Raw genomic sequence first — 11,703 nt, 5'->3', positions numbered from 1 at the left:
CTAAATCCCAAGATTCTGGTCAGATAAGTCTTAACATTTCCAGAAGTGTTAAAGAAGTATGTGCAAGATTTCTCCTTGTTGATTTGAGTACCCGATGCCTCCATGAAGAGATCCAGGATACCTTTCATTCTTTTTACTTCCTTGAGAGATACTGTGCAGAACAACATGATGTCATCTACAAATTGCTGGTGAGTGATCGGCAGATCATTCCCCCAAATCCGAAGCCCTTTGATTTTCCTTTCCTGCAATTCTTTTTTAATATATCTCCCCATCCCTTCCGCCGCTATGATGAAAAGGAAGGGAGATAGAGGATCCCCCTGCCTTAATCCTCTAGAGGCATTGAAGGTGGTGGTTGGTGTACCATTTAGGAGAATGGAAAAATTCGGGGTGGAGATCATATTTGAGACCCAAGCAATCCATATGTTACAGAAACCAAAGGCAGCTAGCACTGATTTAAGGTATTCCCAATTCAGACGATCCTATGCATTTGAGAGGTCCAATTTGATCATCATCCCTGCTTCTTTTTTGGATTTCAAAGAGTGCACCACTTCTTGTGACGCTATCAAACCATCAAGAATTTGACGACCTCTACAAATCCTTTTTGTTCAGGGGAAATAATACTAGAAAGGATGGGCTTAAGTGTTTTGGCCATAAGGGTTGCAATAATTTTATAGATCACATTACAAATGGCAACAGGTCTAAAACCTTGGGGATCTTCAAACTTAGCAGTTTTAGGAATAAGTGATAGAAGAGTAGAGTTAAATCCGAGACATACCTTTTGGTTTCTTCAAGATTCTTCAACCATGTCCAAAATGTCTTGCCCCAAGAATTTCTAGCCCGCTTGATAGAATTCCGTAGTGAAACCATCTGGTCTCGGAGCTTTATTCTTCTTCATCCCTTTCACGATCTCTTCAACTTCCTCCATGCTAACTGCCCTCATAAGAGCTAGGTTTTGATCTCTGGTAATCAATCTGGGAATCTCATTGCATATTCTCCCAATCACTTCTCGTTAATCCTCTTGGGGTTCCGTGAGGAGGTTTCTAAAGTGGCTAACCAATGTATGTTCCATCTCTTCATGCTGAGTTAGGCGAGTTCCTTCTGCGTTCTTTATAGAGAAGATTTTGTTTCTCTGTCTCTGCTGAATCATAGCCTGATGGAAGAACTTTGTATTCCTCTCTCCCTCTTTTAACCAATTCACTCTTGATTTTTGTTTCCATAGAATCTCTTCTTGTTTCCTTCTTTCTTCAGTTTGACTTATCAGAACCCCTTCCTCTCTAGCTAGATCCTCGCTTCTACCTATTGTTATGATTTCTTGTTGGATTCTCCTCATTATCTAGGTTAATTGCTGCTGATCCTTAAAGATATTCCCGAATACCTCTTTCTTCCATTTTTTATTTTTCTCTCTTATTTCCTTTAATTTCAATTGGAAGGTCTGCATCCTGCTCCTTCCCCTCTGCTGACTTTGTCTCCACCATTCCTCTACTTTCGTCATGAACTTCTGGTCCCTGAGCCAGAAGGCCTCAAACCTGAAGGGGTGCTTATTGGGGCTAGCTTTGAGGTCAATTTCGAGTTTGATCGGCCAGTGGTCAGAACCCATTCTTGGGAGGATCATGGCCTCAATGAAAATATCCCTATTTATTACCTGTTCTGATATAAGGAATCTATCTAACCGTGAGGCTATTTGGTGAGTGCCGCCTCTTTTGTTGTTCCATGTGTGTGTCCCATTTATCGTTGGGATATCCACCAATCTTTGTTCATTGATCATATCCCCAAAAGCTTCCATATCCATATCCGACCTTTTAAGACCTCCTCTTTTTTCACTTAGTGATGTGATCATGTTGAAGTCACCTCCTACAATCCATGGATTTTCTGGGAAGAGACTCCGTGTTTTTTCCAAGTTCTGAAGGAAAATCCTGCGTTCTTCAGGTATAGGTGGTCCATACACTCTTGTGAGGAGAACCCATTCCTTGGATCCAATGTTCCTAAATTTCCCGGATAGAATTCTAGGTAAACTTACCCAGTCTTCAAATTGAACCTCCTCTATGTTCCAAAGTATTGCCAAGCCTCCAACACTTCCTCTGGCATCCTGGCCTATTATCTTGTAATGAGGTTTGAACTTGTCCATAATGTCTTTCAGTTTCTGTTCACTGATCTTTGTTTTCTGCATTATCATTATATTAGGTTTATCTCTCCTAAGTCTCTCCTTCAGGTATCTCTGTTTCCCCTTATTTTTCAGTCCTCTAATATTACAAGTTGTAATTATCATTTCAATAATTTGAGGGGTTTTTGGAATACCTTTGACAAAGGTACGACTCTTCCCGAATTCACCAACATTTCGCCTACCATTTGAGTGGATTCGCTCCTGGATCTTCTTCTTCGTTTTCTTCCCCCTTTCCCTGTATTACCTGTTTCTATGTTTTGTCCTCCTTGTGATCCTAGGTGTTCTGGTTGACTAACTATGATTGCCCCTCATTTCTCCTTGTAACATTGGAACATGTCTTTGTATAGTTGTTTCTGATCTTCTGGGATGAACCTTTCATCCAGATGTCTCCATTCTTGTAGTAGTCTCTTCATGACCTGTTCTTCTTCACTGCCTTTGTCCTTCTGGGGGTCTATTTCCATTTGGATCAGCTCTTGTTGGGATTCTATCCTTTCTCCTTCCTTTTCCAGCCTTGTCTTGACTTGTGCCTTAATTTTCCCTTTGTCTAACTTTATAGGTTATGTTGCCTCTTCACCACAGTCCTCGTTGTCTTCTTCCATTTCCTCTTCTTGCAGAGCAACAAACTTATTTTGATTTACCTGAGCTGATTCTTTGAAAGGTGGTTTAAGATTTACTGGTCCTTTTTGAGGTTTTTTCTGGTGATTCACTTTTGTAAACCCATCCTCTCCATCCTTGCCCGATTCTTCCTCCTTCCTTGATTCTTCCTCCTTCCTAGTGCCCGGTGATGCCCTCGCTGCATTCAGGGGGTAGGATCTGAAAAAGGTGACTGTATTCACGACATCTTTTGCATCGAAATGGAATGTGTTCGTAATCCACTGGTTGCTGCCATACCTCATCATGATAATCCACCTCAATATAGTCAGGAAGTGATTCCGTGATATTCATGTAAACACAGATCCTTGCATAGGATGTATATCCGCCTTTCCTAGTGGTATCTGCTACTTTGACAAAGGTCCTAATTGAGTTCCCAATACCTTCCAGGATTTTTGGATCCCAAAACTCAATTGGAAGTTCAAACAGTCGAACCCATATTGGATGCACTAACATTCTCTCCTTATCTAGGTTGTAACACTCTTCCCAGTGCCTCATAAAGAGACCTGTGTTGTTGAAGAAATAGGGTCCATTTTTGAAAACCCTCTCCTTATCTTCCAGGTTAGAGAAAATGATTGAAAAGAAGCCTTTAGCACCTAATTTTAGGTCAAGATGTCCTTTAGGTTGCCATCTCTGTTGTATCCATTTTTCCAGTTCTCTCTCTGATGACCACGACCCTACTAACTTGCAAATAAGGGCATGGTCTTTCATATTTGCTCTGTATTCTTCTAGTTTGTTATTTGGGACTACAAACCTAGGTTTCTTCGTTGCCCGAGGCAAACATTTGTTTCCTAGCTCAGCTTGCCACCGAGCCCCCATGACCGGCGCATCCTTACTTCGTTTCCTTGTGAATCCTATCATTCCATTCCTGCTTGCCTCCCTTGCCATTACGTTTTTGTAGGAGGGGATCGCTCCCCCCCCCCCATCCGGTTCTGTCATTGCTTTGTCAGCCCAGCTTGAGGGCTATCCGCCTACCCCAACTGCTCATGACTCTTTTCCTGATCTGGTGCAGGTGGCAACTGACTTTATCTGCGCCTGGGCCAAATCTCAAGTCTGCCAGAGGCAAACCCTGCGGTAAACCTTAACACTATCTGATGAAAATCCTCTCTAGTGAATATGGATTTGTTAAATAATTTCTCACATATATAAATTTAGATTATGGATCTTCAAGCTTTTCAATAATTTTATTTAGATATTTGGAAAATGACAAGAACATATTTCATGAGCACACAAAGCACATGATGTTTGTACTAATCCTTTTTATCACTATAGTAAGTTATTTAAATGATTATGAATTTGTTATATAATTTCACAATAAAATATATTTTATATACATATTATGTATTTTCAAGCTTTTTAATAATTTTATTTTAGATATTTGGAAGATGACAAGAACATATTTCATGATCCATATTTACTCAAAAGCTTTTTATTGCTTTTCACAAAAGAAGATGAATAATTTCTAAGTGGAAATTTTCAACATAGATTACTTAACATGCTCATTCAATTGCGTTGAGAGTGGCATGTAGGGACACCATGATTGAATACTAGATATTGACATAGGGGTGAGTGCATGAAGTCAATGAAGGTTTTAGATGTAATCCAATATCTAAGAAATTCACATACATTACAACAATATGTAATATTTTTAGGAGATCTAGGCTCAAGGAGGCTTAAATTTGACACCTTAGCTAACACATAAGCTAAATCAAAGGAATGCAGACACATTATAATTCAACAAAGCACACATGCATTTCTAAAGGAAAAAAATGCATGCATGATATGAAGAAAATGGGAAAATTGACTCTTTCATAAGGCACACACATTCTTGACATAAGAAAACATGTGCATGATCTTACTAACTGTTATTCATGGATGGTTCCATGGTTTAGTGGAAATACTAAAAAACTTAATAACCTAATAAAGGGGGGCCATGGAGAAGAGTTGACTAACCCTTCTTCAAGGACACTATTTTGAACATGGAATATCTAGTGGAAGGGTCAACTAATCATTTGTTAAGAATATTTTTGGCATTAAGGGGGATCCTATGGAAGGGCTAATTAACCCTTTCTCAAGCATAGCAAGCATCATTAGAAATATAAAAAGCATGGCTCAGTTTCATTATGTTGTAAGAAAAGGGGTCATAATGTTAGTGACCATTGGCACGCTAGAAGGCCAAGCAACCCATGTAGGAACCATTGTCAGTATTATAGATTAAACAGACATTTGAGCCCCAAATGTTAGAGGCTTCACCTTGGTCTCCATCCAAAGAATTGAATAACCAAGAATTAAATTGGGAGAGTAAAGGTCAAGGGTAAAGAAGAGTTATGCATATTTGTAGTCAAAGGAGCAGTAATTTTCTAGTGAAGTAATGTAGTAATAGATGTCATATCTAACCATGGCATGGGCATCATGATTATGCCAAAGGTAGCTCCTATTCATATTTTATCTTCCATCCTATAGTGGAGCCACCATTTCTTGGAGATTTGCTAGATTCTACTTGACGATAAGAGAAGAAGAAGATTGAAGGGAGTTGAAGCTTCTAGGGACCAAAACACTGTAAATAGGGACATGTGATTTGAATTATATCCTCACCAAACATTCTAATAAGAAGTTAGTTTCTTTTCATTTTGTAAATTTTATAAGGATGCCATTTTTACTTTATTTTTCCTTTTGAAAAGAATTGAAAATGGAAATGAATTGTTGTGACGATTTGATGTAGGAACATCTTACCTCCAAGTCAAAATACTTTTTGACTAGATCTAGGGGTTTCATTTACCAAGGGATCTCATTCCCTAAATTGGATTTAATTATTTAATTTAAATATCTTTTACTATGTTTTTAGAACAATTGTACTTAAGTGATGAGAGTGAGGAATATTGTAATTAGATCTACGCTTTAGGAGATATATCAAGAATATTTGAGAGAGTTAGAGAGGTTTGAGGGTTAGTTAGATATATTGAGAGATGCATGGATCTAGAGGATCTAGAAATAAGGATTTTTTGAGTAATTAGTGGATCCGAACTCATTGTGGTTCAAAATGTTGTTTGTGTAAATATGTAGTCAATAAACATGAAATGTGTGTAGAAACATGGGGAGGAAGCTTGAGAATAGAGGAGTAAGGCCAAGTGGGACAAAAGGACTAAAAAGGGCCAATTTGTTGTAAATTGGGCCTAAGAGAACATAAAGACCTTTTAAATAATTTGTATATAATACAAGGAAATACTTTGCTCGAATGTTTGGAATTTTTGTAGGCTAAGTTTTTGTATATTATTATATGGAATAGTATTTTTGTTATTAAGTGTGAGTATATTCCATGGCTATTACAATAAGCTTAGGAGGGAGAATATTTTGGAAGGCTTATTAGAACCAATGCAGGAGAGGTTGGAACCCTTCCCCTTACAATTGAAGCAATTAAGCTTGTAATCAATGATAAAAAATATGATTAATGATTGAGAATCCATAAAGGATTGGGTAGAAACAAAAGCCATTATAGATATTGCAGAGGAATTAAAATGTGGAGGATTCAACTTCTTTGAATTAGAATAGAGATTGGAGGCACAATAAAAGCATGGATATCTAGAGATTGTGAAAGATCATAGGATGAGCATGAGGGTAAGATTGCAACATCAGTCAAGGGCATAATGAAGGGAGGAGAAGAAGGCTTATTTTTTTAGCTTGATGGGAGTACGTCAATTAATAGACTCCAGTGAAACAAAACACAAATTTCTGTTAGAATATTCACACCAAGAGATGGTGTCGAGGTAACATGTCCTAGAGGTTCTTCCTAGGAAGAACAAAGGAGAAGCACCCAAAGGAGCGTTAGGGTGACTAGGTACCAGGTAAACATGGCAGCTCGTAGACATGGATAAGTAGGTAGATGTGTTAAGCCTTTAGAAATCACCGAGGTGACATGAATTACATAGTGTCAGTAGAATGTTAAAAGGTGAAAATGGGAATTTTCTCATTCCCCAAGTTTCATCTCCTAGAGTTTAAGTTCTTATGCACCATTAGAAAAGGCTAAGATGATGAGGATTGTGATGACGTGTTAAGAATAGTGATTGGTAAGGCTCTAGGGTGAAGTGGAGCCAATGTGTTGGATCATGAGACTAACAAGTGGATAAGTGGAAAGAGAAGGTACCCTTTAACAAATATTTGAAGCATGTAAGTTGACGGAAAGATTCACTTCCAAAAGTCCATCTCTCAGAAGAGGAAGCCTTTGAACAATGTTTGCAAGAGCTGGGGTGACGTGGATCATGGATGTTATGTAAATTTGATTATGTGAAAGGTAAATAATGAATGCCAAATAGGAAATAAAGAAAGTGGGGCCATGTGCATATAGTTTGCATCGAGTAACTATTGAGTTGTCCTAGGCGATTGGAAGTTGCGCTCGTTAACAAAGGTTGAGAAATTTATGGTTTGGTCATTTTCTATGGGAACAAGGTAGGGTTGGAGAGAATCTCAAATAAAGGTAAGGATATTGTATTAAGAATTCTCCCCGCAAACTTATTATAGATTAAAATTCAAGGCTATGGTGGTTTTGTTTGGGGCCACAGATTTATATATTTATGAAGATCTTAGCTCTAGAGGTTATATTTGAAAAGGGCTTGAACTCTATGGTTTTGTGTTTTTTGGTATTACCTTACGACTCCTCCCACTTAATTTTAAATGAAGCTTAAAAAGGGATTTATCTCCCTAAGTTGGGGTCAAGGAAGTGTGTTTTTTACCATAAGTTTGGAATTGTGGGTATTTAGTCCTACATAATTGGCAACCAGTTTTAGGTTGGCATCATTTGGTATTAGAGCTAGAAATATATTTAACTTAAAATTATTCAGTGGAGGATACAAAAATCTCTTTGAACAAATAGAGTTTGCAGAGGAACATGTTTGGACATTGTTTTAATTTTCATACTAAAGTAGAGGATCGATGATTGTAGAAAGAAAATTGATGTTATTCAAGATGTAGATTAAGTTTATAATTTGTTTTTGGATTGGAGGATATTTGTTTTGGGAGGATAAAAATTAAATAGGAATTTGATTTTTCATGTAAAGTTGATTTTGGAAGGACTTTTTACATAGAATTTGCAGAGATTGGAGCAGGTTGAAATGCACTTAAATTGGGAGAATATATACAAAGGAATGCATGAGAAAAAAATAGAGGCGATGTATAGAGTACTGTCAAAAGAATAAGATCTTGACAAGTATTGATGTTTTTATGTTAACACTAGTCATAAGTATTGTGTTTTCAGGTAGAAACCATATCACAAGCACTGTTGTGACAAAATAATAAGGAGAAAGCATATCTCTTAGAAGGAGAAATTATGACAAAACCCCAATAATAAGATGAGATTGTTGAAGTGAGGACAATAAAATTGAAGAGAGAGGCGAGAAGATGAAATTGCAGAAGCATGAAAGTTTTGAAAGCTAAGGAGTAGATGTGCTCTATACAAAGAAGAGGTTCTACTACAAAGAATTAGAAGGGAACAACTTCCAACAATTGAGGTTGGGTAGAAGTTGCCAAAGGAAGTTCTATAGTGAATGTGGGTAGAATTTCCAAGAGAAAGAGAAGAGAAGGATACTAAGAGGAGAACTTGGTACTATGGCAAGTGGAAGACTTGTTACAAGATGAAGAAGGCTTGTTGCAACTCACAAGTGGATAAGGAGAGTTCACAAGAAGAAAAGGTAAATATGACTATTGATGGTCATGTGATGGGTTCATAGGAAAGTCATAATCAAAGAGGAAAGAATAACAAGGCAGTTGGCATAAAGAGGATGGGCAATGAGGAATTTGAGAAAGAGATGGTTGAGTTAAGAGCAGAACTCAAACATTGTAAGAATTGCTACAAGAACGGTAGGAAGACCACATATATGGTTGGATGATGAAGAAGAGGGTGAGATGGCATCTGTTACAAAGGAAGTTAAGGCAAATGATATATGATAGGTTGAAGGAAGAAATCATAGCAACTGAGTATGAAATGATTGCTTTTGAACAAAGATATTTCATTGATGAGAAGGAAGCCATAAATGTCGACGAGGAATTTATAGACAACCTGATGAACTATGGAATTAGTTCAAGTTAACATGAAGATGAGGCAGTTGAGGCCTCAAATGAAGAGACTTATATTTTTGAATTTGAAACTTTGTGTATGAATGTAGGTTTGGCAGGTGATAGTCAAAACTTAAATGATGTGCTTATGCAATTTGATGAAAAAATGAGACTTCAAGAAGAGATGAAAAAATGAGACTTCTAGAAGAGACATCAACTTGTAAATAGAATTGTAAATAATTAGGAGAAGTAGGAAAATACAAAGATGAATAAACTCTTGGATAATGAAACTAAGAGTCACTTAATTTATAAATTTGATTGCACATTAATAAAAATTATCTCATAGAATTAGTCATCTTGGCTTAAAAAGTAATAATATGTTTTATTAATTTTTGAATATGGATGAAATATTATCTATATTTATTTGTTTAATTAGATTTGTTTTTTTTTTCAATGGTCTTAAATAAAATTTTAAAATTAATAATAAACACTAATAATTTAAAGAGTTTCTAAAAATTTTAACTAAAAATGAGAGACCATTTATACATGAAGATCACATCATTAAGGATGGAGAATCAATGTATTTTATTGTGTTTCTTATCTACTACAACTATGTAATATTTATCTTTTTAAATAAATTTTGTTAAACATTATAAGTTTGCGTACTTAAATGGTTCATCATCTATATAATACTTATATGGTCATAATGTATGACCATCACATGTACTAGATAAAACGCTTAAGGAACCCTTGTGAAAATTCAATATTTGGAACCTAAGAAGATGACCTTAATACTTATATGGGCATAATGTATGAGCATCACATGTAGTACATAAATTTGCAAGGAACCCTTGTCAAAATTCAATGTCTAGAACATAAGAAGATGACATTAAAGTAGGTGATAAGGGACATGTATTAAATATTTTAGGAAAGAGTATTCAATTTTTTAGGAAAGGGTGTATATTTTTTCAATGTTATATGAGAGGGGTGTTTTGAGAATTACTATAATATATCTTGAAAGAAATTGTAATGAAAACTCATAATAATTTGTTGGCCATCCTTCATCGAAAATGGGGTCTTTTTTTACTTAAAAAATTTGTCGGGGTGAAATATCATTGACTAAAAAAAGATAAGAAGCCATATCAAATACAATATTCATTTATATTTATTTATTCATTGATCATAGGGACATATATTTGTTTAGAGATGTATAACAATGGAAATGTGATATTTTACATATTGTTTAAATTAAATATTTCAAAACTCATATACACCTTACTCATTTTGATCTATAGCAGAGGAAATTGTTGGTATGTTTGTTATATTTTTAATGATATCTTTCTAGAAAGCATTTATTTCATCAGTGTGTCAAACTTTATTTTACTTATATGTTTGTAAAGTTTTAGAAAAGATGACAAATAAATTTTTTTCACATTTAATAAAAATAAAAACTTAATTTAAGAGAGACCAAGACATGGCGAAAATGACATTAAGCCTCAATTGTATTATTTTCTTCAAATAATGATAATGATACAATATAAATACATCAACGTTATGTCTCTAGATAGTTCGTCTATCTTGGACACAAAATCACTTGGTTGAGTGAATATCTCAGCCACACACTAGTCTAGAAACCTAACTAGTTAGAGAGAAACACTCAACCAACAAAATCTCAACAAACTCCCAATTTTGAGGAATAGATTCATTCTAGAATCAAAGACAAGTATAAATTTATCCAAGTTTAATAATTTATTATTTTGGACTTATTGATTATCTTATGTTAGTGCGAGGCTAACATTCCCACCCCAATCATAAGTCCAAACTAAGAACCAGGTACCATCTCCAAGTCTTCATGATGAAACTATTGAGATGATCATCAATGAAGAAATGCCTGAAAAACTACAAAAAATGGATGCCGAAAACTCCAATGTGAAGAGAGAAAACCAAGAGAAGTGAATCAGCTGCAAGTATGATACAACTCTGAAAATGCTTGAAGCCTCAATCAAATGCCAAGCTGCAATACAAAAGGATCCATGTATCCATTACTTGGTACAATGACCATCCAAGTGAACAAAAGAATGTCCACAAATGCTCTCAATGAGAATCCCAATCACTTTCCCACTAGAAAATTTCAATGCCCACTGGGAAAATTTTGTTGTGGTCAAAAATTTCTCTATGACAACCATCAATTCCCCCATTTTAAGTTGAAAAAAGAGACCATAACCATCTTCATTTGTTTTTAACGCACCCTCCCCCTTCATATGCAGGAATGATTCACTGTTGTACTCCCCTTTCCAAACACATGAGAGTACCATCTTCATTTGATTGTTGCTACAATATCTGAAATTGAATTCTGTGGTAAAACTTATACAATCATTTGACTGTAGATGACCACTCCCAAGGATCAATACACACATGATTGATCTTCAATCTAGCTGGTTTATTTTGTGTGAAACATCTTTCAGATGAGTGTTTTTTCTTGCCACAATGGTGACAAGGATGGAGATCAAGACAACAATCTTTCATATGACTTGTTCTTTGACAATGTTGGAATTTTTGTTTTTATTCAACTTTTCCATTTCTTTGTGATGTTACTTGATCATGAAATCCTCCACTAATGAACCTTATGGGTTCTGAATAATTTTGGATATGCAAGTTGTTGTCATCTTTGTCATATTCTAAACCATCTTGATTTTTATTGCATTATATTTCCTCCCACAACTTGATGATTGGTTTGGAACAAGAAGATTGAACATGATCATCTATAACTTCTACACTTGAATTTGTATCGTTGAGTGGATTGGAATCATCTGTATCTGCATTTGTATGGTTGAATGGATTAGAAA

General features: G+C 35.7%; 2 protein-coding genes across 2 annotated transcripts; both read right to left on the bottom strand.

Moving 5' to 3' along the window:
• Positions 1-1,333: 1,333 nt before the first annotated feature.
• LOC149158909 (uncharacterized) lies at positions 1,334-2,167 on the bottom strand. Its single transcript, XM_089434129.1, has one exon. It carries the CDS (start codon positions 2,165-2,167, stop codon positions 1,334-1,336), a length of 834 nt encoding a protein of 277 aa, XP_089290255.1.
• Positions 2,168-2,932: 765 nt separating this feature from the next.
• LOC149158908 (uncharacterized) lies at positions 2,933-3,700 on the bottom strand. Its single transcript, XM_089434128.1, has one exon. The coding sequence runs from the start codon at positions 3,698-3,700 to the stop codon at positions 2,933-2,935; it is 768 nt and encodes a 255-aa protein (XP_089290254.1).
• Between the last annotated feature and the right edge of the window lie 8,003 nt (positions 3,701-11,703).

This window comes from Pinus tabuliformis, chromosome 5_2 (genome assembly GCF_031772625.1).
Source record: "Pinus tabuliformis cultivar Carrire ecotype Pingquan chromosome 5_2, CPIR1, whole genome shotgun sequence".
In the NCBI taxonomy this organism is placed as follows: domain Eukaryota; kingdom Viridiplantae; phylum Streptophyta; class Pinopsida; order Pinales; family Pinaceae; genus Pinus; species Pinus tabuliformis.
Note: the sequence above shows the minus strand (reverse complement) of the source record. Positions and strands in the feature narration are given on the sequence as shown.